The 26,675-nt window shown below is 53.3% G+C and overlaps 1 protein-coding gene across 7 annotated transcripts in view; it reads left to right on the top strand.

Moving 5' to 3' along the window:
* Col27a1 (collagen type XXVII alpha 1 chain) overlaps window positions 1-26,675 on the top strand; it is a 116,752-nt gene that overhangs the window by 49,787 nt on the left and 40,290 nt on the right. For all 7 annotated transcript variants that reach the window (XR_005881393.1, XM_021230134.2, XM_013117125.3 and 4 more), the window contains exons 14-25: window positions 362-406; window positions 8,023-8,076; window positions 8,586-8,630; window positions 11,216-11,269; window positions 12,327-12,380; window positions 13,354-13,407; window positions 16,292-16,345; window positions 16,452-16,505; window positions 17,801-17,845; window positions 18,944-18,997; window positions 21,121-21,165; window positions 26,192-26,245. Coding sequence is in view for 6 of the 7 variants with exons in the window: in XM_021230134.2 (XP_021085793.1) it covers window positions 362-406; window positions 8,023-8,076; window positions 8,586-8,630; window positions 11,216-11,269; window positions 12,327-12,380; window positions 13,354-13,407; window positions 16,292-16,345; window positions 16,452-16,505; window positions 17,801-17,845; window positions 18,944-18,997; window positions 21,121-21,165; window positions 26,192-26,245 (612 nt within the window). In the remaining variant the exon portion in view is untranslated. The remainder of the gene's footprint in view (window positions 1-361; window positions 407-8,022; window positions 8,077-8,585; window positions 8,631-11,215; window positions 11,270-12,326; window positions 12,381-13,353; window positions 13,408-16,291; window positions 16,346-16,451; window positions 16,506-17,800; window positions 17,846-18,943; window positions 18,998-21,120; window positions 21,166-26,191; window positions 26,246-26,675) is intronic.

Here is a 26,675-nt window from a genome sequence, read left to right as displayed (position 1 = left end):
ATCGACAAGGACAGCCTTGAGAGAGGCTGGCATTTCTCACTGCTAATCAGTCGCCAGAACCACAAGTGTTTGTTCATGACTGTTTGTTTTGAATGTGAGCCGGACTCTTTCCATGTTTATTGGGGGTTTTTTTGTTGTTGTTGGTGGTGGCTTTTTTGGGGGGGTTATCGTGGTGTGAACAATAGATCGTCAATTTATAAAGCCTGGGGGACTGGAGTTGTTGGAGAATCAGCCCCACATTGTCCTATCCTCTGGTGCCAGGCAAGAGCTCCCTCTAACACCTGGGAAGCCCCAAGGCACCTGCATGGGGTGTGGTGTGGAGGGAAACAGGACAGTCACACCTGTGTTTCTGTGTTTTCAGGGAGAAATTGGCCTGCCAGGGCCACCAGGAGTTCCCGGTCTCATTGTAAGTACACACATGCCTAGGCCCACGGTGTCCAGAGGTGGGATAGCCAGGGTGTGAGGAGCAGGCCGGGGACCCCAGAGAAGGTCAGAAGGGCCTCTTCCATCAAGTTCACAGAGGGGTGAGGAGGAGAATGAGGAGCCAGGCAGCAGAGGGAGAAAAGCCAAAGCCATGCTGTGACCCCAGGTAGCTTACCCGCCTTCTCTGAGCCTGCTTCCTCCCGCGTTGACTAGATGAGGACGGGTTGCAGGGTGTGGGGCTGCAGCCATTCTCAGGCTTGCTCCTGTCCCTTGATTTAGAGGCAGGTGGGTCAGTAGGACCTCCAACCGGAGAAGGGCGTGGACGCAGAGAGAGCCTGTGGCTAGCAGGGGAGCAGAGGCGCGAGACCACGACAGGCAGCCTTCTTCACCCTTTCCCTTAAGGCACGGACTTTGGAGCCAGAGTATGCAGCTCTGTCGAATCCTTGTCGTGGGGCCTGGGCCCTGTCACTTGGACTCTCTGAGCTTTAGTTTCCTCATCTCTAAAGTGGAGGCGAAGCGGAGTCCTCTTGGGTTCCCCGTTGTAGGGATGAAAGGAGTGGCGGGTACAGCATGGCCAGCTCCGTGTTAGCGCTGAGCCAGTGGGTATGTTGTTATCTCCACGGTTACCTACTGAGCCGCTGTGCCCAAGGGTCTGCAACGCTGACAGGGGCAGGGCCTCTGACTTCCTGCCTGGAGAGGCCTCGGCAGGTGGCCCTGTCACACAGCATAAGGGCTTGCTGCCTAGCCTCCAGAGCTAGTCTTGACCTTGAATTCAGCCCTGAGGCCCAGTAAGAGGCCAGAGCCTGGGATGGACCTAGGAACGTCCCAGTAGAAGCTGTTTCTCCACTCCGGCCTTAAGGAGATCTGTGCTGTAATGGCAGGGTATGTAAGGTGGCTCCCCAGACATGAGGGGATGGCATTGTTTCCCAACAACTATGCTGAGAAATTCTCTTCAGGCAGAGGCTGAAGATGGTGTAGGGGGAATCCAGGGCAGTCTGTCCTTGGAAGAGGGCCCCCAGAAGCAGTGCTCCTGCTCAGGCAGGTAGGAGCAGAGCCTGGGTGAGGGGTGTGGGCCAGGTTACCCTCTTGACTGATCCCCAATGATGACCTCACCTCTACGAACCCCAGGAACCCCCTGTCACATGAGGTCAGTGTCCTCATTTGTGTCATGGGATCGTTGTCCTCATTTATTCTGGGACCACAGATGCACATAGTCCAGTCTAGGCTCTGGAATGAGACCTCCTGAGCTTGAGTCCTAGTTCACCGACTCATAAAATCCAAATCCTGGATACAGTTCCTGCCCTCCTGTCCTTCAGCTTCTTCACCTATAAACTGGAGGTTGTAGTAGTAGTTGCTTTGGGGAATTGGTGTGGTGATTTAAGTAGCTTAACATGTACATGTGTGCAGTATTTAGAACATAGAAAGGCTTCAAGCAGTAGTAATGGCTATTTTTTTATTTTTGTGTTACGTGTCTGATAGCATTGCACATTCGAACTTAGTGGTAGAGTGTGCTACAATTGACTAGTGATGTCTGCCTTGGAAGGGAATGCTGCTGTTAGCTGGTAATATTCTCCTTGGCTGAAGATGCTGCAGTTGACAGTGATGTCTGCCTTGGCTAGGAATGGGGAAGTATTAACTTAGACACTCATCTCTTATGTTCATTCAACAGAACTTTGCTGAGTACTTCTTTGGCAGTGTGTGTCATGAGAATCTGAGAACATGCTGGAAGTCTTAGTATCAATTTTTTTCTAAGCTCTGAAGGGATCACCATAGTGCATGGTCATTAAGCTCCAGTGTGAGCACCCTGGGTGCTAGAAATTCTCTCCTTCCCTGGTCCATCCAAGCAGAGCCCTCATTTTCCAGACCTGAGGCCAAGTTATCCTCACTGTACCTGAGAGAGGCTGTTTTGGGGTCAAATGGCCATTCCCAGCTCTTCAACTTCTGTGTGAGCAATACTAGTTCCAAACTTTACCAGCGGGGCATTCACAATCCCGACAGTCATCTTTGGCACGTGTTCCCATTTGGCACGGTCCCAGCATCCTCTGGGTTGGGTCCAGAGGAGAATGAGTTCTGCTTGGATGAATGAGAAGGTTCTATAGACCCAGATTATGCTGCCTCTGTGCTGTTCTTCCTGATACTTGGCAGGTTCCTGCCAGCCTCTGAGCTACCAGATAAAATGCAAGCTGCAGGTGGATTTGGATGCCAGATGTGATGTTTAGGACACGTTTGTGCTAGAATGTTGTTCTATTTATCTGACATCCAAATGTAACTGGGCTGCTCTCTTTCTGTTCTGGTCTGATGCTGTATCTTAGCAGTGTCTCTTTGGAAGATGGGAAAACATACCTCAGATCAAGGTCACACACAAGGCAGGAGGTGTGGGGGGTCTTGAGTCAAGTCCAGTACCCCCAGCTTCCAGTCCTTTCCTGCCTCCTTCTGAGCAGCACTGGGTGTGCCTGCAGTTCTCAGCCCCATGCCCACAGGGTGTCCTAAGAGCTACACTTTCCTCCAGCCTCCCTCCCCCGCATCTCTCCTCTGGCCACTATCAGTCTTGCTTTGCCTGTTTACAGAGTCCTTTCTCTGCCGGAATGAAGTTCCTCTCATCCTGGCACCTTTAGGTGGGGGTCACTGGCCTGAACCTGGGGCCTCCAAGCCACCACCAAGCCCTGAGTGGGTGCCCTCTCTCTTCCTGGAGTGCTGGAGTGGAAACCTGAGGGACTTCCTGAGGACGTGGAAAGGAAAGAGACTCTGCCCCGAAGTGGAGGAGGAAATGGGACTGAGTCATATATGGGTGTATGGGTGTGCAGCTGTGTGTGTGTGTGTGTGTGTGTGCGCGTGTGTGTGTGTGTGGGTGTGCGCGTGTCTGTGTGTGCGGGGCACTGTAAGTGGAGTTTCTTTTCTGCCTGGTCCTGCAGCCACTTAGCACCAAATACACACGCAGAGGCTTATATTAATTAGAAACTGTTTAGCCAATGGCTCAGGCTTCTTATTGGCTAGCTCTCTCTTAATTAACCCATTTCTATTACACCATGTAGTGCACAAGGTTATGACTTACCGTATTGCTCTAGCAAGTTACTCTTTCAGCAGCTACATGGTGTCTCTTTGGTGGCTTCTCTCCGACTTCCTCCTCCCAGAATTCTCCTCGTCCCTTAGTCCCGCCTGTACTTCCTGCCTGGCTACTGGCTAGTCAGTGTTTTATTCATCAACCAATAAGAGAAACATATATACAGGAAGACGTCCCCCATCAGGACACTCCATGCTTTGGTGGTCATTGTTTTGTAGAGACCAAGATATACTCAACCCTCTGTGGCACTGCTGAAGCATCTCTCTTGCAGCCTGCAGCCTGCCTCTGTCCCAGTGTCACGGGTGTCCAGCCAGGAGGGAGGACAGAAGACAAAGCTGTCTCTTACTCAGTGGCTGTCTGCTTCGTATGTGTGCTAGGTCTGCTGTGCAGGAGCTCTGGAAGCCATGCCCTGGCTCGCCCTCTAGGAAGTGGGGGCGCCCTGCTCATAACCCATATCTGAATGTCCCCAGTTTCCACGAGTCACCAGTGACTTCCTGCCAGCTCCAAGGTGAGAGGACTAGAGGCAGCCCTCTCCGTGTCATCAAAGCTCATGGCTGGCATGCAGAGGAACTTCTCTCTTCAGAAAATAGGCCAGAAAAGGCTCTGTTGGCTTTTCTGTTCAGAGAGACATAGAAAGTTTTGGCTTCTGCATCCATGAGAAACCACAGAACTTGTGATCGTCCCCATATTCAGACTACGAAGACACTGCTGTGATTAATAAGCCAGGGCTGTCCTCTGTGTGGAGAGCCGGTCTGTAACATGGTCAGTTGGTGTTAGCCAGCCCTTGTGTGCCTGACCTTGGTCAGAATTAAATAAGTGCACCAGCCCTGAAGAGGGAGCTCGTCACCATCTTGCAGGGAAGAAACAGACTCAGAGAGAGCAAGACATCACCTGAGGATACACAGCCCATAAGCCAGGGCTCAGCCTGCACATGTCACTCAAGCTCCTCATTGCTGCCTCTCTGCCAGACAGAGACAGGGTGTGGGGCGCAGACTAGGCTGTGCTGCTCTGGCATAAGAGCAGAGTCCCCCAGGTTCCTTTCCTGTCCCTAACCTAGACCCCAGGGGGCCCAGTTTTCTTCAAGGGCAGCTCCCTGGTGGGTAGATAAGCAAGACCTGGACAGACAGTCCTGAGGTCTGGCCCTGTCTCTGTGCCACTCAGAACTTGCAGAGCAGGCTTGCTGGGCCCTCTTTTTCCTTGTCTGTAACTGCCATGCATGTTGCATGGGTGAACAGTGCTGAGCTGCTAGCTGGGGCCGGTGCATCATTCACAGTCTGGCCAGGGAGGGCTGGCCTGAGGAGGCTTGACACCTGCCTCTGGGAGTGGACACAATGGGGGGGCAGTAATTGCTTTCAGCTGTGCTGGTTGTGATCTTGGATCTTGATGGGGGCCTTGGGAGGGAGGGGATGGTGTGAAGCAGTGTCTGTGAGCTTAGACATGGTTTTAGCATAAGGGTCTTCCTCATTTTTCCCATGGGGACACTCCGCAGGCAGCTCCATGAGATGTCCTCTGGGGACAGTTGCCTGCAGAGTCCTTTCCCCTCCCTTTGTAGGCCAATCTGGAACCCCGTGTTTCTTTTTGGGGGGGTTCGAGACAGGGTTTCTCTGTATTGTTTTAAGGGTTGTCCTGGAACTCGCTCTGTAGACTAGGCTGGCCTTGAACTCACAGATATCCTCCTGCCTCTGCCTCCCAAGTGCTGGGATGGGACCCCGTGTTTCTAAGACCTACCTTATGCAGCTGCTACTGCCTCCCCTGAGGTCCTACAGCTGCAGTCCTCATGTCTAGGGTCCTTTCACCACAATTTCTTCCCCCTTGGAAAAATGTGTATCCATGCCAGGCCTCTTCTCCAGCATCCACAGACTTTGGATGTCCCACATGCCCATCGTCCAGACTGTGTGATTCCAGTCCCCACACAAGCTGCCTTTGGGTTAGGCTGCAACAGGAAATGCTAACCTGAGGTTCTGGAGCTACTGGCTGGTCCTCTGCCTTCTGCCAATAGCCTAGGGAGCCGCTGTCTCTTACAGTCTGCTCTGTCCGCCATACCAGAAGGAGACTCGCAGCCTTGGACCTGGGCAGCAGGGATGTTTCTATTGCAGCCTTGGAAGGCTGCTTTCCCTCCCAACTCTCTTTGCTTCTCTCCAAAGACCTCAGAACTGGACATGGCCGCGGCACTGGCCTTTGGATCTTGGCGTGTTCTTTGGTACATCAGCCATGACAGGAAAAGTGACTGCCGGAGTTGTGAGAAGTAACTGAGTAGAGGAGAGTTAGGGACTCTTGCTCTGTGCTCTGGAGTGGTCGTATTGGCTCATGATGGTCATTGTTAGACGGTCATTGTTAGGTGTTCTTTTTCTTGATGGACGTGTTCCCTGGTGGACAGTGAAAGCAGGATTTGCTAGCGGAGGCTCAGCAGAGAGGGTTGAACCCAGCCCAAGTGGCAGTCCTGAAGTCTTGAGCAGGGACATGCTTGTCATGGTTACCCAGGCAGCCCAGGGAGGTGTCTGTGTTCCAGGCAGGGGAGGATCGATTGGGCATGTCTTGTCTGAGAGCTCCTCTCTGCTGCCCATCTCCAGGTCCTCCAGCCTCTCTGCTGCTCTCCACTGGCATTCTCTGCTGCCAGCTTCTCTTCTCACTCCAGCAGCTCCAACAGGAGCAACAGGTCAAATTCTACAGCGTGGCTGTCCAGAGCTGACCTTGTTCCCCAACCTCAGAGCCTTTGCCGGGGTGTCCAGAGAGCCTGAATCAGGGGAGTAGGGAGCGTGTGCCCAGAGAGGTCCAGCACATCGACTGCAATTGCACAGCAGGCCCTTGGGGAAGCGAGGGGAAAGGAACGAGCTGAAAGAATGCTTTTTCCTGGAACAGCTCCAGTTATGGCTAAGCTTGGGGGTGGCTCTGAGGGAGTGAGCAGAGTGACATTTGAGGGAAAGGAGTGGGATTTCAACAAAGGAATTCACCATGCTCTAAGCCTGGATTTCCTGACCTCAGCACTTTTGAGCGTGGGACCGGGGTACCTTTTGCTGGGATCTGTCCTGTGCACTGCAGGGTTTTTGGTGGCCCCTGAATGACGTCTATCTGTTCGATGGCAGTAACCTCTCTTTTTTGGGGGTCTATTTTATTTACATTGGTGTTTTGTCTGCATGTATATTAATGAGGTAGGTCGTTGGTCAGATCCCCTGAAACAGGAGTTATGGACAGTTGTGAGCTTCCATGTGCTCTTGACCACTGAGCCATCTCTCTAGCCCACGAAACAACTATCTTTTCCCTCTTCTTTTTGTTTAAATTAGAAACAATCTTATCTTACACATCAATGCCAGTTCCCTCCTCTCCTGCTCTCCACCAACCCCCTATTCCACCCCCTTTCTGCTCCATAAAAAGGGTGAGGCCTTCCATGGGAGATCATCAAAGTCTGTCACATCATTTGGGGCAGGGCCCGTGTGTCTAGGCTGAGAGAATATCCCTCTATGAGGAATGGGCTCCCAGTGTCCATTCGTACACTAGGTATAAATGCTGTTCCATTACCAGGGGTCCCGTAGACTGCCCAGGCCTCCTAACTGACACCCACGTGCAGGGGGCCTGGTTCTGTCTTATGCTGGTTTCCAAGCTGTCAGTCTGGGTTCTATGACCCTTGTTTAGGTCAGCTGTTTCTGTGGGTTTCCCCAGCCTGGTCTTGACCCCTTTGCTCATCACTCCTCCCTCTCAACAACTGGATTCCAGGAGTTCGGTTCAGGGCTTAGCTGTGGGTCTCTGCTTCTGTTTCCGTCAGTTACTGGATGAAGGCCCTAGGATGGCATATAGGGCAGCCATCAGTCTCATTATAAGGGAAGGGCACTGGCAGTAACCTCTCTTAAGTTGTTACAACCCATACTGCCCCAGACATCCTCTCATCTACTAACTCAGTGCTAGGGGCCCAAAATGTTGCTTCTCGCCGTGCCATGCTAGGTAACTGGCCGAGGGACAAGCTGACTGGTGTGTGTAGTGTCCCTTAGCCATCTGGAGGCTCTGTGGAGAACACCCCTGCCTGGGGTCACTGGACCTCCCGAGCCGAGGAGTCCTATTGTTCCTGACCCCAAAGCTGGATCCTCAACCCGTTGTGCAAGAGCCATCCCTGCATCTTGGGGACCACAGACAATGCAGAGCACCCAGAATGCTTCCTGTCACGGCTGCCCTGATAGGAGCTGGCCAGCGCCCAGGGGAGCAGGAAGTGTTTCTCGTCCCTTACCCCAAAGAATAAACCTATACTTAACTCTTACGGCAGCCCCAGAGCAGAGAGTCCTTGTCCCCATTTTGTAGAGAAGGAGAGTAGAGTCCAAAGAAGTTAAGAGTCCTTCATGTAGTGGGCAGAAGTCTTGCTGTCTAATGGGAAGTACTGGGAGGGGTGTGGCAGCTACTGAGATGTGACCAAGATCATGCCTTATAGTCGACTCTGGTTCCAAGACCAGCCCAAGGGTGCCAACTGCATCTTCAGTCCAGCCCTGGGGTCCTGAGGGTCCTCCCTCCCAGACCTGCACCCAGGTGATGTCCTCCTCTCTGTCTCTTCCCAGGGTGACATGGGAGCATTGGGTCCCATTGGCTACCCAGGACCCAAAGGCATGAAGGTAAGTTAAATGAGGGTTCCCTAAGCTCAGGTCCTACCCCAGCAGGCTGGCACCCCAGAAGGAAGGCCCTTTCCGGTGTCACTGTGAGGGAAGACTGGACAGGCTGGCCAGAAGCTCAGTTCTCTGGCCTGAGAGCTGGCCAGCATCTGTATGTCACTTAGGCCAGACCTCTTTGTTGGACATCAAGCCCACAAACCGAGTGGGGGGGCCAGTGTGGTTCTGGGGTGTGGGACTTGTGGCCAGAGATGTAGAAACCCACATGGCTAGCAGTCCCCACAAGTGAAAGAAACTTGCCAAGGACAGCCCAGGCCCTTGCTGTCCTGCTCTGGGTTAGTTCAGCGAAGGGAGAAACTGCAGCTCCTCTCACTCATCACGCAAACCTTTGCCTTGCGAGGTGGGCACTGCCGCCTGCTTTGCTCGTCAGATCCCCAGAGCACCAGGGTGGGGGCCAGCTCAGAGTCCTGAAGCATGTCAGTCCCTGACTTCTGTGGCCTTGACCTGTCTTGCAGGGACTGATGGGCGGCGTGGGGGAGCCCGGACTGAAAGGTGATAAGGTGATCGGAACTCTCCCTTACTGCCCGTGGGTTACCGCATGCCCCTCCCCCTGGATACCTGGAATCCCCTTGGCTCCTCTGCCTCACACCGTCCTCTGTCCCTACCATTCTGGCTTATTCTGTTTTCCTGGTGTGTGAGACTCAAAAGCTGTGGGGGCCCTGATGGTTGAGGCAGGTAGGACAGGAGGGACTGTTGAGGCATGACTCAGATGCAGAGCGTGACACCAAGTCATGCAGCCTCAGAACGTGGAGGGAGGAGACCTCACAGGACTGGTCCACACAAGTATTGGTATTCCCATACCCCTGTGTGGCTCTTAGAGTCCAGCCCTAGGCAGCACCCAGGCTGAAACACTATGGTGCTCATGTCAGCCTCCAAGCACCACTGGGAAAGCCGTTCCTAGGCCTATGCTGAACAGCCCTGCCACTGAACTTCTGCTGTCTCTGCCCTGTGCCAAGCCTTGTTGAAAAGGGGAGGTGAGTTCCAGGGCCCAGAGACAGGTAGCACCTAGCATAGGTCACAGGGCATCAGCGTGACAGATAGTTGCCAAATGCAGGTGTGCTGCTCCTGTACAGACATTGCTCCCTTTCCCTTCAGTTTCTGTGTGACCCTGAAACTCCAAAGGGTATGTGGCATGTTTGGTGGCCCCCTGAACATCCACAAAAGATGGCCTCACTGCTCAGTCCCTCCTCACCCGGGCACCGGCCACCTGTGCCAGATGGCTGGGCCCTTGTGTTCTCTTGTGGCACCTGGGTCCCCAGAGAGTTCCACCCCTGCACAGAATGGAAGTCATAAGGCCTGAGTGGACAAGGCTCTGGGAAGCCACCTGCTCTAGAACCTACAACTGACAGCTGTGGTAACTGAGTCCCAGAGAAGGGAAGATCAAATCAAAGATCACGTGTTGTGGAGCCAATCCAAGTCCCTGAGCTCTTAGGATACAGAATTTTCAAGCCCCTCCCCCAAAAGAATAGAGCCAGGTGATTTCATTCAGTCCCCCTGGGGCAGCCAGCAAGATGGCGTAGCTTCGGCTCTTTTTCTACCTGTTGCTGCCTCTCGGTTTTCTCCCATCACGCATAAAGCTCTGTTGCCTTTCTCTACCTAGTACTGTCCTTCCAGCCCTTCCCTCTAGCCCTCTGGAAATGAGGGGCTCGTGGGGGTGAATGGGGGTCCTGGCGCCCTCTGAGACTGGAGACGTCAGCTCCGTGGAGTAACGGAAGTCCTGGCTGAGGAGGAAGGAGATGGGGGAGATGAGGCTGTGGCAGAGGGTGTTGCATGGGCGACTGGGCAGGGCTGGCCGCCAGTTTGCAGCGCTGGAAAACATGGAAATGAACCTACTGCCATCATGTCCTTGTCACAGCAGCTGGCGGGGAAGCCAGGAGCACTTGAGATGTTTAGCTCTGAAACAAACAAAGGAGGAGGAAGCCATTCAGTGCCCCTTTGGAAGATGGAGAGAGGGAAAGCCGCTGCCCTGCCCCTCGGCTGGGTCAGGGTCTCCAGCTTGTGCTCCGGCAGCCCCTAGCCCTCCCTGGTCCATGGAGCCATCATTCATCCCTGTATTCGCCAGCTCATCCTGACTTTCCATGACCCCACCTGGCCCTGAGCCAGCTCTCTCCAGGATCTGCCAAGGCTCATCCTGGAGTGAGCTCAGCCTGGCTCTCCAGCTATGGCCTGGTTTCCTAGGTGAAAGATCAATATCTTCCCTTCTCTGGGACTTGGTTTCTACAGTTGTTAGTTGTAGATTCCAGAGAAAGAAAAACAAAACAAGACAAAAAGCCAAACAAAGCAAAAAAGCCAAAAAAAAAAAGCTAATTAAAAAAAAAACTTTTCAATTTCAATTTTTGTTCCAGTGATACAGCTGTGTGCCAAGTCACAGCCACCTTGGCCTACTGAGATTTCTCCTTCCTTCTGCCTCTGGAGCTTCCTAAGGTCTCAGTGCCCAGAGCGAGTAGGCTACTGCAGTATATGCTACGTCTATGGGCTAGTAGTCTAAGGGTTTTGAGATGGCTCTAACCTTAAGAGGAGGTGCCTTCCCAGCTGGCCTAGGGACAGCTCATTTACCAGAACCCGACCAGGAGGAAGCAGAGGAACCCTGTCCCCAAGCCTTCTGAAGAGACCCACCCAGAGCTTAGTCAGGGCCCGGTTGATTCCTGTCGCACACCAGTCGGGAAAAGCCCGCTGATTACAAGCTTACGAGCAGCTCGTTAGAACCCAGCTGCTGGAGTGGAAGGGGGACTGGAGGACGTGACAGCTCACGGCAGGCACGGTGGCCAGCCTGCTGTCCCTGCATGCTGACATCAATGGCTTCTGAAGAGCCTGAAGGATGAAGAAACCGTCCTACAAGAAACCTGGGGTTCTCTATGAAAGGCCGGGTGGACTTGGCCCTGCTCCGAGCAGCTGTGCAGTGGGAGGGTCCCCTCACCCTGGGCTCCTCGCCCCACCTAGGGCGTGGGACCTTGACTGCTGCAGAGCCAAGGCTGCTGCTGGCCACAACAGCAGCCTGCACAGGGCTGCACAGGCTCTGCTGTTCGGGGAAAGCTCCTGGGTTGCGTGCCCCCTCCTTATAACCTCTTTGCTGGTGTGTACCCAGGGTGAACAAGGGATCCCAGGTGTGTCGGGAGATCCCGGCTTCCAAGGAGACAAGGTAATTTTATCTGATGCCTCCAGCCCCACCTCTGTCCCCATTGTGCTGGCCTAGGATGCACGCGTCACTTCTCTCTGGACCTCATAGTGGCCTCTGAACTTCTTTCCCAACCCCGCTACCTATCCCAGTCTGCCCTTCCTAACCGTCCCCAGACTGTCTTTTGAGGGTGTGTTCTGCTCACACGCTGTCAAAGGCTGTTCTTAGGAACAAGGCCTGATGCTCCACCCAGTGGCATAGGACCCCGTCTCTGGGCTCCTCTGACTTTCTCCCGCTTCCTCCTCCCCTTGACTAAACTGTCCTGGGAGCCTCAGGCTCTTTGAACACACCCTTCCCTTTCTGAACCCAGCCTCCTGTGCAGGAGTCTTTTGTGCCCCCTGCTTCTCAGAAAGTGGCCTTGGATGTCCTGGGCATGTGTCCGTCTCTCACTCACAATAGTCTTCTCCTTAGTTTGGGGACCTGCGCTTAACCTCCTGCAGACCGAATTCCACGGAGAGCTGGAGAGCCGGGCCCCCCACTGCCCTGGCAGCTCCACTTGGGCCCCAGTCTCAACTGAAAATTCAGGACCAGTTGGCCAGAGGGAGGGAAGGAGGGAGGAAGGGACTTGCTGTGCTGACAGAAGGAACACCGGATGAACCATGGTAGCCTTGTCTCCAGCAGCCGGCTGTGGCTTCTGCCGGGGCTGACCATGTGGCCACATCTGGCCCTCCAAGCCAGCCCACCAGGCCCAGATGTTGACCAGCCCCCCTTCCCTTCCTGCTAGCTGGCCTGCCCTGACCCAGTGTCCATGTCCAGGTTATGACACATGGGCCTGGCTGCTCTCCCTTTGGGCTCAGGTCTCGAGTGGCCTGAAGGGCACTGAAGGGCTACTATGGGTGAAGAGTCCCTGGGTCCCAGCCCTGGTACCCAAGTCTTGGGGTGCAACAAGCGTGAGCTCAGCCCAAGCCTGCAGTGGGGGAGGGAGGCCCTCCTCCTTCCTGAAGATGGGCCGCCAGGAGGGTGCTTCAAATGCTCTTGGCACGGCTATTCCCTGGCAACCCAGTTTGCTTTCTCTTCACAGGGCAGTCAGGGCTTGCCAGGGCTCCCAGGTGCTCGAGGGAAGCCAGGGCCTCTGGTAAGTTCCTCTCCCTCATCCCTCCACCTGACTGTAGCTTGGGATACTGAAGCCAGTACCTGCCACTCGCCTATGGACCACGACTGGGGTTACGCCCGCGTCCAAGACTTCTCATTGTCTTCCAGCTGTCCTGGCCAATTTCCTGGATGTTTCTTAAACAGAAGGGCAGGAATCATGCCGGGTGCTAGGCTGGCCCCAGGCCTTGCACACCAATGGACTCTAATTGGAACCAAATTCTGCATGCCCATGCAGAATACTGGTGCCATCCTGTAGACAGAGTTTCTGTCCCACCTGGTCCCTCAGCCCTTCATTCCCAAATAAACACACAGAGACTATATTAATTATAAGCTATTTGGCCAATGGCTCAGGCTTCTTATTGGCTAGCTCTCTCTTAATTATTAACCCATTTCTATTAATCTGTGTATCTTCATGAAGTCTTGGCTTATTGGAGATGCTCTTTCTTCCTCTGCAGCTACATGATATCTCTCTCCCAACTCACTCTCTGCCTTCTCTTCCCAGAATTTCTGGTAGCTCCACCTATACTTCCTGCCTGGCTACATCCTGCCTGTCTATTGGCCGAAACAGCTTTATTCGTTGACCAGTAAGAGAAACATATATTCACGGCATGCAGAAGGGCATCCCCATCAGCATCCATCTCATGTCACTGGATGTCAGCACGAGTCCACCTTGTGTCACTTTCTTTACATACATGCTGCCCACACCCCAGGAACAGGTGGTTGGCAATGATGGCTGCTTGCCTCTCTAGATGTAGAAGTTTTAGATTCTGAAGGCTGAAGTGACTTGCCTGGGTCTCCTGGCTGGTACACATAGCAGAAGACGTTGCAGTAACTGCTTCTTCCTAGCCTCGTAGGCAGAGCTCACTTGTGTAGTTCCAGAACTTTCCAACCGCCCTCTGCTAAGGATAGGGTGTCAATGGACGGTAGGGCCCACGCTGATCCAGTGTCTTCCACAGGGCAAAGCTGGAGACAAAGGCTCACTTGGGTTTCCTGGACCTCCTGGTCCTGAGGTATGTGATGTCATCTGTCGTCTGTCTGTCTGTCTGTGCCCCCTCTCTCTGTGTATGTATGTGTGTGTCCCTCCCCTGCCCCCCTACAACTGACTAGGACTTAGTGTTGTGCCCAGAGATGGTAAAGGAGTTGCTAGGGAGACAAGGCCGAGGCTGGAAGTGGGCTCAGTGGTGCACGCTAGTAACCCAGCACTCCAGTGGGGTAGAAGCAGGAGGATAATTCAGAGCTCAAGATCAGCCAAGGCTATGTAGCCAGACTCTATCTCAGAAACCAAAAGGAAGAGAGAGGGAATCGGCAGGTCAGTACCTCTGAGGGGAAGAGAGAGGGAATCGGCAGGTCAGTGCCTCTGAGGGGAAGAGAGAGGGAATCGGCAGGTCAGTGCCTCTGAGGGGAAGAGAGAGGGAATCGGCAGGTCAGTGCCTCTGAGGGGAAGAGAGAGGGAATCGGCAGGTCAGTGCCTCTGAGGGGAAGAGAGAGGGAATCGGCAGGTCAGTGCCTCTGAGCTCTCCTTCCGTCCTCGGCTTGTCCCGTCTCTCCCCGGGGCTCTCCCCGGGGCCTTACAGTCCTGCCCTAGTGATGGCCAACCTGATGCTTGTGGTACCCACAGAGCCTTCTCCAAAGCCTTCCAGGGCTGCCGTCCACTGCCCTGTGGAGCTGTGGATCTATTCACAGGGACCTCCACTGAACCTTTCTTTCCCTGGTCTCTCCTTGGGGCTTAGTGCCCCTAGATATGGTGGGGAGGGAAGGGAGCCGCCGATTCTGGATCGGCTGAAGAATGTGAAACGAAGGAGGATGGCAATGCCAGCTAAGCCCTGGGGAGCTACTGTGTGTGATGACTAACCCCCGAGGCTAGACCAAGTGGGCACTCACTCTCCCCTGCTAACCTGGTCCCCGTTACAGTAACATGCTACCCTAAGCAGGGTTTCTGTGCATCTCAGGCTTGCTGCCACCCAGTCCCCACCCAGGGTCCCACCCCTCACCCAGGGCTCCCTGACCTCATAACCTTGCTCCTCCTTGAGATTCCTGCAGCCAAAGAAAGAGCGTGGCCCTAAGGGCTCTCCCCAGCTTTCCGGAGATCACTCATAGCCTTCCCCAATGGATGAGGGCATGCTTCCTAAAAGCCACAGTCTGACTCTCCGTTCTGTTGACTTTGGCCAGGACACAACCCTATCTTTAGACAGATGAACTTGGCTTCCCCTCCATCCTCTGCTCAATATGGAAAAAGACTCCTGAGTCTGGATTTCCCAACAGCCTAGCCAATGAGGGAGGAATGCTTACTCCTGAACATGAACTAATGGATGGATGAGGCTCTTCTTGGGCCAGGAGCTGGGTAGCAGCTAAGGAAGGGAACTTGCCATACCATGGCAGGGGTTGTGGGTGGAGAGCAGGAGAGCTCTGACTCTGTCTGTGAATGGGAAAACAAGGCTGGAAGCCCAGTGGTGGGCGGGGAGCCCAGTGTGCTGCCTGTTTATGGGTAGGAAAACAAGGCTTGGGGCCCCAGGGTCACTGTTCAGTAGCAGTTCAGCTTGACTCTGTCTCCCAGGGTCCCGCTGGGGTCTGCCTCGCCTGTCTTTGTGCTGCTTTGATTGGCTGACTCCATAGGCAGGAGTGGCTCTGGCTGGTGGAAGGCAGAAGCTCTGAGTGTGCTGGTGTCTTTTCTGGCTAGCACCTGCCCCAGGGACAGGGAGGGAGCCCCTGCCCACAGCCTGCTGACAGAATAACCTCCCTTAATTTAACTCCAGACTGATTCACACCTTGGCTGTTATATTCCCAAAGGAGACGGCAACCCCAGGCAAGGGCGTTCCCAGCACAAGCTCCTGTGGATGCAAGTTTGTAGTGTGTACCCGCCGCCAGGTGCCAATCTAAGCCCTTGGCTTCTATCACTCATTTACCCTAAACACTGCCCTGGGAGGGTCTGGAAAAAAACCGACACCATAACAACAAAGTGGGAGGGGGTATTTTAGTCAGAGTCGTGAAAGAAAATGAAAGGCCTTGATTTCTAGCTGGCAGGAAGGAAGGAGTAGGACTGCCCTCAGCTAATGGGTTTCTAGGCTGGATTAACAGAGGTATTCCACATAAAACCCAGAGAGATGTTTCCATACTAGCCTGTGGAAAGTGGCCCACTAGAAACATCTAGGCCAAAGGGCATTTGCCCCCTGGCTGGTAGCTATGATTGACACAAGCCTCTGGGGTAGGGAGAGGGGTCCCCAGCAGAGGCCCCAAGGTGTAGAGGGAAGGAAGCCTCTCTGCTCCACACTTGAACTATCTGGGGCGTGGTCACCCTTAGAGATAGCCCCCACAAGGCTGTGGGCCAGAATGGGAGTGTGTTGCAGAGTCCAGCCCTCTGGACCTTAGGAATTCTAGCTTCTGATAGGAGGGGCCATGATGAAGGACATTAGCAGTTGCTTCTGCATGACCAATGTGGCAAGTCAGGGCAGCTGACGAAGGCTTCAGTGTTCCCGGAACCTGGGCCTCCATGCTGAGTCAGATGGCCGTGTGTTATAACGGCCTTCATGCGCTCCTGAGTGGTCTTTTGTGTTTCTCCTCCCCCACCTCCCTCTCCGAAAGGTCTCACGCAGCAAGGCTGTCTTTGAACCTGATATGTAACTAAGGATGACCTTGAACTCGTTATCTTCCTGTCTCTGCCTCCCCTTCCCAGTGCTAAGATTAAAGACATGGGTCACCACACTCGGTTCCTTCTGCATTTTCTCAGCCACTCTGCAAAGTCAGACTTGGGGACTGAAGAGACGGGTCATGTAGCTGGCCTACCTCGGGTCACATGACAGTAGTGGTAGGGTTGGACACCCAAGACACACGATGGATGGGGCGTGTTCTGAGAACCTGCCAATCGGCCCAGGTAACCTGGCTTCTGCTTTCCCACAGGGTTTCCCAGGAGACATTGGCCCTCCAGGGGACAACGGTCCTGAAGGCATGAAGGTGAGTCCCCTCTCACCTAAGTCCTTGGCAGGAGAAATCCAGGGGCCCGAGATGACTGCCCTGCTCGGGAGTCCTGCCTCTGAGACCCTCTGTTCTCTTTTCCCAGGGTAAGCCTGGAGCCCGAGGCCTGCCTGGACCTCCTGGGCTGTTGGGACCTGAGGTGAGATGCCCCTGTCCCCTCCTGTCCCTCTTTGTCTTCTCCAGCCTGTCCCAGCACCCAGCTGGCTCTGTTCAGGGTACCAAAGCCTTGATGGGGCCAGGGTCACTTCAGATTCCAGAGCGCCTGTCCTGTTACAGCCCAGCCTGTGACCCTTCTCTGACCTGCAGGGACAAAGTGACTTCCTTCCACACCGATTACAGTTTATCAGTGTCAATTTGGCAGGATAGCAAGGGTCAGTCCCTTCTTAGAAGTGGTCCTTGGAGATCCAGGGAAGAAAATGACTGCCAGGCCCCATGTTACTAGCAGGCAAGGCCTTGGCTAGAACCCAGGTGTACCATAGTTCAGAGTCCATGCTCAGATTCCATGCTGCTCTCAGATATGCTCCTGGGAGACACTAGGGCATCATAGAAATGTCATGCCTTACGTAGCTGGGATGTCAGCAGAGTTTACCTGCAGCTGGTGGGGGGAGGAGCTGGCCTCAGGCCTATTGGGCCTTAGGCAGGCAGCCTGGCTTTGGCTTGCACACGAGGCCCTCAGCCTTGCTTGGCATTGTGGTGCGCAGCCCTGAGAGAAGGAACAACCCCGAGCAGGCCTTTGCTGACGAGATCTTTTCTCTGAGCTGGGTGTGGTTCTGGTGGAGTCCCAGTGCTGGCTCCGGGAGTCACCGCTTGGGGCTGCTTTCCTGGAAGCTAGAGATGCTTGCTACAGGGTTGCTTTGAGGGACTGTGGTCAGGTCCGGGTTGCCAGGAGGGCCAGCCTGGAGGCTGTTACGACATGCTGCAGAGTCAGGAGCAGAATGGAAGTGAGAGAAGAGAGAGATAATGTAGCCCAGGCCTCCATCTTTGCTCACATAGCTGCTCAGGGAAAGCCAGACTGTTATGAGACCTCTTACTCCTTCATCCATTTACCAGATACGCAGGACTCTGGCTTCCTGAGTGTTGTGTGCAGGGTGGCACAGCATCTTTAAAACAACAAGATGTCACCCCTGCCCTCTAGGACTCAGCTGAAGCCTGTCATTGAGGATCTTCGCTCTGGGGAAACTGAGGCACACCAGTGCTAATGTCTGGTACAGAGCTCACAAATGAATGTCTTTGAGTTGTAGCCTAGGGTCCCATCATTCAACAGCTCAGACACTGGGATTTGTGATATGACCCTTGGGTGACTGGTGGACACTTCCCCACCTGTGGGGACCAGGCACCCCGTCCATCTGTGAGGACCTCTGCACAAGTTCTCCCAGAATCTCATTTAATTTTTTCCCTTTGTCATTCTTCTTTTCTTGTGTCCTCCTACTCCAGGGAGATGAAGGACCCATGGGGCCACCAGGAGTACCAGGCGTGGAGGTGAGTGTTTCTGGACAGGAGGGGGTGGGCTTCTTGGATCTAAGCCAATGGGCACAGGCAGGGCAACTCCTGGCTAGTGGTCTGGAAAGTAAGCAGCAGGGAGGCCTCTGGCCAGTCAAAAACACAAGAAGTGGCCGAGGAAGAGAGACGGCAGGTGAGTGTCGGTGGCCTTAACTACCTGCTTGATTGCGTTGGGTTCCATGTTGGCTGCTTCCTTGTGTGTTTTCCCAGAGCTGCTCGCTTTGCTCGGCCTTAGAGAGGAGCAATAGAGGCTGCGAGAGTGAAAGGCTCGGCCCTCAGTCCCACAGCTAGCGTGAGGGGTGGCTGCCCAGGGCCCATTCTGTCCCCAGCTTCCAGCTGCCGTGCAGAACACATGCCCCCCTGTGCCCCCAGCAGCCGCGTTGACCGGCCAGCCTCGAGGCTTCTGACTTTAGTATCTCTTTATGCTCAGAAAGGAGGAGGCACTTGAGAGCGCTTGCTAGTGTGGGTCACATCTTACCCTGAATGTGTGAATATTAAAACCAGCACGCTCTTCATGTGTTTATTAATTCAGTGGAAAGTTTCTTTTGTGCAAAATCTCTATATTTTTTGAAGCAGAGCATGAAAATGGGGCAAAAGTGGCATTGCTTTCCTATTTTTGCAAGCCTCTTGGCTGTCACTCTGGTGACGTCAGCTGGGTTTTCACCACATGTCACACAGTCTTGAGAGAGTGACTGTGTGACATCTCATGGCCACTGTGAAGCAGACTTTCCCACCTGACCCTCCCAGAGGGATCCCTGGGATCTCAGAGTTCTCTGACCATGTTTGGAAGGCTGCACACTGGAGGTCTGCCTCACCCTGCGCCCCAGTGCTCTGCCCAACCTCTTGTCCTCGCCCATAAGAAGCGGGGTCATTGCCCCGTTTATGACAGCTCAGCCCAGGGACTGAGGAAGCCATGCCAAGGCCCCATAGCCGGAGACCATCTTTGGATTTCTTTGTCTGGATGCCTGGTGACATTGAATCTCTGCATCACAGAGCACAGTACCTCCCTGCGAGGGACTTCTAGAGTTCTCCATGCTCCCTCAGCTGTAGCCCTTGTCACGTGCCTCTCTGTTGCAGGGTCAGCCTGGAAGGAAGGGCTTTCCTGGGAGGCCTGGCCCGGATGGCTCAAAGGTGAGGAGACTTAGGCAAGCCTGGGGAGCAGTGCTTTAGGGAGAGGGGAGGTCTGACATGTGAAGCCCTGAATCTCATGCTAGTGAAAGGGAGAAAAAAGTGGTCCGTATTAATCCCAGGGTATTGGTAACAGCGGAGGGATAAGGAAGTAGACAGCCCAAGTGTCCAACAGAGGGGGATTGTTCAAGTAACGGGACACAGTCCAGACGCTCTGGGGCAGGCTGTGAATGGGAGCTTAAACAGGAGAGGCCCCTGCCCTCTTCCTGTACTGTGCAGAGGCAGGAGACTGACAGTCTTAACCAGAGGCAAAGGGGATTTCTGTTTTCTTCCCTGTGTCTCCATACAGCCCCTGAGGTACAATAAATATATATTGTGCTTGTTAATGGGCCTTTTTCTTATTTTATTGATCAAAACAAGAACTGACCCCAATAAGGAAGTGGGCTGTTTTTCTTATCTCAGTGACAGAAAACTAGTTAAGGGAATGTCTTCATCACTGGTGCTGTGATGAAACACCATGGCAGACAGCTACTTGGGGAGGACAGGTTTGTTTGGGTTCCGCTTCCACATCTCTGCTTATCGCTGGGAGACGTCAGGACAGGGACTCACACAGGACAGGAACCTGGAGAGAGGAGCTCATGCCAAGGCCGTGAGGTGTGCTGCTGCAGGCTTTCTCTGTGCCTTGCTAAGTCTGCCTTCTTAGCAAGAACCCAGGGCCTCCAGCCCAGGGGTGGCTCCACCCACAATGGCCTGAGCCCTCCCACATCCATAACTAATTAAGAAATGTCTGCGCCTGATCTCACGGACACATTTTCTCAGTTGGTGCTCCCTCCCCTCAGACGACTCTAGCCTCTGTGAGCTGTCACGGAGCACAGGGAAGAAGTGTTTATGACGGCTGTCACTTTAAGAAGGCACAGGCTACCACCATGTCAGGAAAGGCATGGTGGAGTTCATGGAGGCCGAACAATGTAGCCTCTGCAATCAGGCAGACTGGGAAAGGAAAGTGGGGGATGTTGGCCGTCTCCTTTCCTCCCTTTTACTCCCTTGGGCCCCCAGCCCCTGCCGTGTTGCTGCCCACCCTCTTCCTGACTCAGTTAAAACCCCCTAGAAATACTGTCATAGACACACTCGTGTGTTTTTATTCCCATTTCAAATTTTGTCAGGCTGGTAATGAAGATGAATCATCATCTCCAAGGAAGAGCCTTCAAGGGGACCTATGTTGGGCTAAGTCTGTGAATGGGTTGGGAAGAGAGGGTAGGAAACAGTTGGAGGATCCCTTGTGCCCCAGTGATAGCCTTCCTCCAGAGGAACGATGCACCCCACCTGGCCTGGTCCTGCCAGCATTTGTAAGAGTGACTTTTGGGGAGGACCAGGCTGTGACTGGGGCACATGAGCTATACTTTCTTTCCAAGCTCCTGTCCCTGTGATAATGTGTCCTGCCCTCTGAGGATCACAGTCCCTCAGATACCAGTTAGGTTTCTGTGGTGCTAGGTAACATGTCTGGGCAGATTCATCCCGGGACGTCTCCTGATCACTGATCTGTTCATACCTCGGAGAGTCTGAGGCTGTTAAGGCAACCAATAGATCTGTCCAGCAGAGATCACAGCTGCCAGGCAAGGCCATGCCAGGCTCCCAAGAACTAGAATCTGGGAGGCTAAGCCCAGCACAAAGACTCGTCAAGACTATTAGTGTTGCTGACAGAGCTTGGGGGAGTGGAGGGTTAGCTTCCTTATGATATTTACCTGCAATTCTCAGCTCTCCCTGCAGGTGGCAACCTTCATGGAAATGGGCCACAGTTAGGTTGACCAAGTCCCAATTCTAGCCCTCCTTCTAGCTGGCTCTGTGACCTCACACGGTCCTTCCATCCCTTTGGACCTTAATTTCCACCCTAAAAAACTGAGTCAGGTTGCTGGGGAAGCTTGCTCAGAGTGGATGACTGTAGTGTTGGGGAACACTCTTTGGTTGCTGCAAGCCATCTATATTCTTCAAGGTCAAAGTCTGGAGATAGGATTTCCAGTTCATCCTAATCAACAACACCTAAGACCACTCTGCCCTGGGGACTTGCTCAAGTGTTTTCAATATCCCACCTCCTGTCCTGACTTATCCTCTTCTGTGTTCCTTTGTAGGGAGAACCCGGGGATCCTGGACGGCCAGGGCCTGTGGGTGAGCAGGTAAGTTAATGATGGTATCGACAGAGTGGAGCACCTGCTTGTGCCAAGTCCATTGCTGGGCGGCCGCTCAGTCCTCGGGCCCCTCAGGCCACGCCAGAGCCAGGCCTCTCTCACACACTCTCAAAGAAGGGAGGGCCCTGGATAGCACGGTCCCTTCCTCAGGCCTGGCTCTTGAATGCAGTTTTTGGCGTATTTGCTGAAGGATTTAATTCGATTTCACCTCCTAGAACTAGGGTTAAACCAGGGAGTTCCCCAAAATGACTGTGTTCACTTAGCTAGAGAAATAGATCCACTCTCCAGGGGCTTGAGGTCCAGGCCTCCCTAGGTTGTAAAGAAGATGAAACTCAGAGCAGGACTCTGGATAGCTGAGGAGGGGGAACACGTCTGTAGAAGAACGGTTGCCACTAGTCAGTTAAAGGAAGTTGGAGGCTCATCGCCCTCTTCTTCCTGGTAGAGCAGCACTTCTGGTGCTGTGTGGATGCCAACCCGGGGGCCTCCCTCCAGGCCTCGGTGCTGCCTCCAGGCTTGGCCTCAGGGCTCAGAGGCAGAGATAGGAAGGTATTTGCCACTCCTATAAATGAGGACCCTCTAGGAACCTTGGGAGGGGCTTCCTTAAGCATAGAGGAGGGAGAGTCCTGGGGCCTCAAAGGTATTCAGTTGTGCCCAGAAGTGCCATCCATGACATGAGACTCGTGTGTGACAGGCTTCTTCACAAGGCCTGTGACATCTGTTGAGAGAGAGATAGGATTAAAGCCCCCTTTCAACATGTTTGAGATCTTTCCAGTATCATTCGAGCACATTCTGAGGGAAGCCAGGAGCTTGGGAAGGCTGCTGCCACCTTGATGCATTTCCTGACTGGAAAAAACAGCATATTCAAGTTCATAGTTATGCTAATGGGTGGCCCTGAACAAATAAATACTTAGAACCCTAGACCATTAGGACACAAAGATCCTTGGAAATTATTTTCTCCAGGGCCCTGACCATTTTCTGTCTTAGCTACCTTTGCCAAGTTAAGGAAGCCTGTGGACCCCATTTCTTTGAGTAGATTTAAGTGTATAAAGTCAAAAGTGAAGGATCCCAAGGCAACCAGTTACACCGAGATGCTCACAGAAAATGTGTTGAGTTGTGGCATACATGCATCTACTCTCAATTAATAAATCCACTCAACGATACCTACATTGACCTCCATATTAAATGATGTTTTGAGATCTGTGTAGGATTGACATGTAACCAGATGGACAGTCACAAGTGTTCGATACTGGTGGGCTGGCCTCATGCACTAGTATTTAAAGAAAAACACAACATTTTGATGAGAGGGTAACGTATATAAAAGCTGTACATTTTTCAGTTCAAGTTCCTGAACCCTCAGCATTCCATCTATAGAGGCTTACAGAGACCCTGGGTTAAGAAACCCCAGATTCTGGCCCACATTGGTAGCTTGGGTCACAAACTTAGGAGAAAAGTGGGATCAACAGTATGTTCAAAAGAGGCAGTGGCTGGGCCGGGGCCAGGAGAGCGTAGCCACCCCGCCTGAGAGGCCCTGGGTCACTGGGACAGCAGAGCCCCCAGCTAGCTGTGGGTCTAGCTGCGGCCACGGACTGTGGCATGAGGAGAGGACTCTGAGCTCATCACTGGCTCCTGTATTAGCTGTAAGGCTTGTAAACACACCAGCCCCTACCCGTGTGGCCACAGCAAACAGGTGGGTGTTTCCTGTCCCTGACAACAACAGGCTCCCCAGGAAAGATCCCCTAAGCTCACACCACGGGCGCTGCTTGTAATCACAGTAACAGCTCCATTTATTGCTCACCCATGAGGTAGCAGGCTCTGTGCCAAGCACTAGACACATCGTCTGCAGTACTCCTAGCTGTCCTGTGAGGGGAGCTGTTGTGACTCCCATTTTGCAAATGAGAAAACTGAGGTCCTGAGAAATTAAGTAGCTTGTCCACAGGCGGTGGCGTAACTCAGAACGGACACTGACTCTTAAGAGACTCTGGTTCCCAAGTGCTCCCCAGACAGAGCAGAAAGTCCTTTGGTCCCAGAACCCTTGCGTTTGTCTACCAAGGAGCACAGACTGCCTGCCAGGCCCTGTCCTAGGTGCTGGGGTCAAGGTGTGAGCCTCCAGGGACAATGAGCGTATCAGCACCTACCCAGAGTGGTGGTCCAGTTGAGGGCACACAGTGTCTGATTCTCAGAAGCAAGCATTCCCATGGCCAGCACCTCCCACACCCCCCACGGCCAGCAGAAGGCTGTGAGAAGGAGAGGAGATGCCACCATATCTTGCCAGCTAGAGAGGAGCAGGCTGCGCCCCTGGCTTTCAAGGCTGCTTCTCTGCTCCCCCTGCCAGGGGGTCCCCGAGCTCTGAGACTACTTCTCTTTCAGTTAACATACTGCCAGCCCAAACCCCTCCCCATAAGGAGAGCATAGCATGGCGCTCTAGAGGGCGCGGGGACAGGCTCTTGCTGGGTGACTCTTACTCACTTAGAATCTGTCTGACTACTTCCTGAAGGGTTAAGTCTTCTAGGTCCTGACACATAATAAACTTAAAGTAGCCGTGAAATGCCTTTCTCTAGGCCCATCAGGCAGGCCCCTTCCCATAAAGCCATGCGTTTTCCCTTCCCTGACACCCTTTAAATGTCCGGTTGCTTCCTAGTGGGAAGTCTGGGTGACGTCTTAGCCCTGTGCCCCTTGGAAAGCATCCGGGTCTTGAACGTCAGAGCTACCAGGAGATTGGAGGGACCTATATTGTTCCAATCCCATTGATACATGTAGGAAGACCAATTTGTTCAGGGTCCGTAACCCTGGGGTTTGAATAAGAGTGGCAGACCGTCCCATGCACAGGACTAGGTACGTAGCAAGTCCTCTGTACATGGACCAAAGGTTACTAATGTCACTGTCACCTTAGAAATGTCCAAGTTTATTTGTTTTAATGATTGTTTGGTGTTGATGTATCCCTGCCTCTCCTCTCATAGCTTAGGCTGGACCCAAACTCGAGATTGTGCTCCCCTCTCAGCTTCTCAAGTACTAGGATTATAGGCATGAGCAATCATGCCCACGGTTCGTTTAGTTGTTGCAAAGGTGTCCTCACAGTAGCAGCCCCCTCGTACCTCTGAAAGAGTCCCAGGAGACCATTCTGAGGGTGGTGATGGTGCTGGTCCAGTCTGCCATGCACATCCTTTGGGGCCCCAGTGGAGAAACAGTACAAAGAGGCAGGGAGGTGTGTTGCCTGAACCCCCCACCTCCTCCCCTTTGGCTACCCCCACAAGAAATTCATGGCCCCGGGAGCTAGCCACTTACAGCTGTCCTTGGGGAGAGCTGAGCAGTGCCTCTCCCCGTCTCAGACCCCGGGCAGGTAGCCTGGCTCTCCAGCTTAATTGAGCACGGGGCCTCTGTGCTGTTAACAACTCCAGGTCTCAATTTGCTCAGAAGTTTGGTACAGGGAACAGATTTCATAGGACCAACCCATCCATCCCCATATGTCCTAATTCTCTGGGAAATGTCTGGCTGTACATCTGGGATCCCCAAAACTTCTTAAGCCCCCTGACCCACACAGGAGCCCTCTGAGGATGTATCCCAGAAGAGGGGAGGTGGGTTCCAGCAAGGCTTTGCTCTACCTCCTTGGGGACTCTGGGCTGGTCACCTGCCCCAGGCATATATATGTGTGCTTACTACTCACCAGCTCTGGGTGACAGCAAGGCCACCACGAAGAGCTCTGGAATCCGGAGGCAAGCTTCCACACAGTAGAGTTAGGAAGATCCAAAGACAACCAGATGGCGGTGCTGCACATCTTTAATCCCAGCATTCGGGAGGCAAAGACAGGCCGATCTCCCTGAGTTGGAGGCCAGGCCAGCCTAGTCTACAGAGCGAGTGCCAGGACAGGCTCCAAAGACACACAGAGAAACACTGTACAAAAACCAAAACAAAACAAAAAGAGAGCCAAAGGAGGTGCATTCTTGTGTGTGTGTGTGTGTGTGTGTCTGTCTGTCTGTGTGTCTGTGTCTCCATGTCTATGTGTATCTGTGTTTGTGTGCATGTGTGTGTGTCTCTGTTCATGTGTGTCTATGTCTGTATATGTGCTTGTCTATCTGTGTCTGTTTGCGTGCATGTGTGTGTCTGTTATGCATATGTGTATCTGTGTATGTGTACATGTATGTGTCTATGTATGTTAGGTGTGTGTATTTGTGCATGTATGTATGTCTTCATGCATGTATGTCTTTATATGTGTGTGTCTATGTGCATCTGTGTGTTTGGGTGCATGTGTGTATATGTGTCTTTGTATGTGCATATCTATGTGTATCTGTGTGTATGGTCTGGGTATGTGTGTATGTGTGTGCATGTGTGTGTTTATATGTGTGTTTATGTATATCTGTGTGTTTGGGTGCATGTGTGTATATGTCTGCTTTTGTGCATGTGTATGTGTGTCTTTGTGTGTGCATATCTATGTGTATCTGTGTGTATGCATCTGAGTATGTGTGTGCATGTGTGTATGTGTCTTTGTATATGTATGTATCTGTGTGTTTGTGTGTCTGTCTGTGTGTGTTTATGTCTGTGTGTCTGAGCACATGGGCTTTTAGCAAAGGGAAGCCCTTTAGTAGAAATCTCCCACCAAATTCCACCCTGTCTCTATTGTAGACTGTTAGGGTATTTCTGTCTTAGTCAACAAGTTTGTTTCTCTCTGAAACAGCCCCAGAGCCCTCAAAGATGGAGACAGATGGCCTCTTCCCAGCTCATCCCCCCACTCCAGTTCTCCAAATGTGTAGGGATCCCAGCCTGCTTCTGGCACGGGAAGAATGCTCGGCTCCCAGGGTTGCTGGCACGGGCCCCACCGCTTGGCTCTCAAATCTGAACCATCTGGAGTGGTGGGGAGAAGCAGCCCAGAGGCTCTTCTAGTCCCAGCCATACATAGAGTCACCGGGTGCGGGATGGGGGTGGGGACTGGGTGTGGGAGAGCTGGGTCCCAGGGGAGGAAGACCTTGAACACTCAGCATGCCCCCAGATTCACCAGTTTTTCCTGATGTGTCCTCTCCAGGGACTCATGGGATTCATTGGTCTGGTCGGGGAGCCTGGAATCATGGGGGAGAAGGTAAGTGTACATGATGGAGGCAGAAGTGGTGCCTGACCCAGGGCCACCAGGTCATACATGGCAGAGCCGGGACGGGAACAGGTCAATCGCTGAGGGCCACACGTTACTGACCGAGCCCCTCAGCCAAGCAGTCGCCCGTGGCTTCTCTTGTCTCTCTCAGGGCCTTCTGGCTTTGCACTCCACTCTGCCTCACTTCCTAAGCCCTCTGGTCGCCACCTTCTTCCCTGTGATCCTCCTCACCCCTGAACACTATTTCAAAGTCGGAAACCACTCATCAGAATGTGCAGGGTTTCTTCAGGAGGTCCCAGGAGCCCTTCCCTACAGCCCTCAGCGCCAACAGCTTATGTAACTGTCACACAGCATCAAGGCTCAAGTTTCCCGTGTCCTTCCTCACCTGTGGACCCTTCCTCTGGACAGGTCCCCTCTTCCC

Source organism: Mesocricetus auratus, unplaced genomic scaffold, assembly GCF_017639785.1.
Source record: "Mesocricetus auratus isolate SY011 unplaced genomic scaffold, BCM_Maur_2.0 Super-Scaffold_100014, whole genome shotgun sequence".
Classification (NCBI taxonomy): domain Eukaryota; kingdom Metazoa; phylum Chordata; class Mammalia; order Rodentia; family Cricetidae; genus Mesocricetus; species Mesocricetus auratus.
This window is presented reverse-complemented; position numbering and strand designations above follow the sequence as displayed.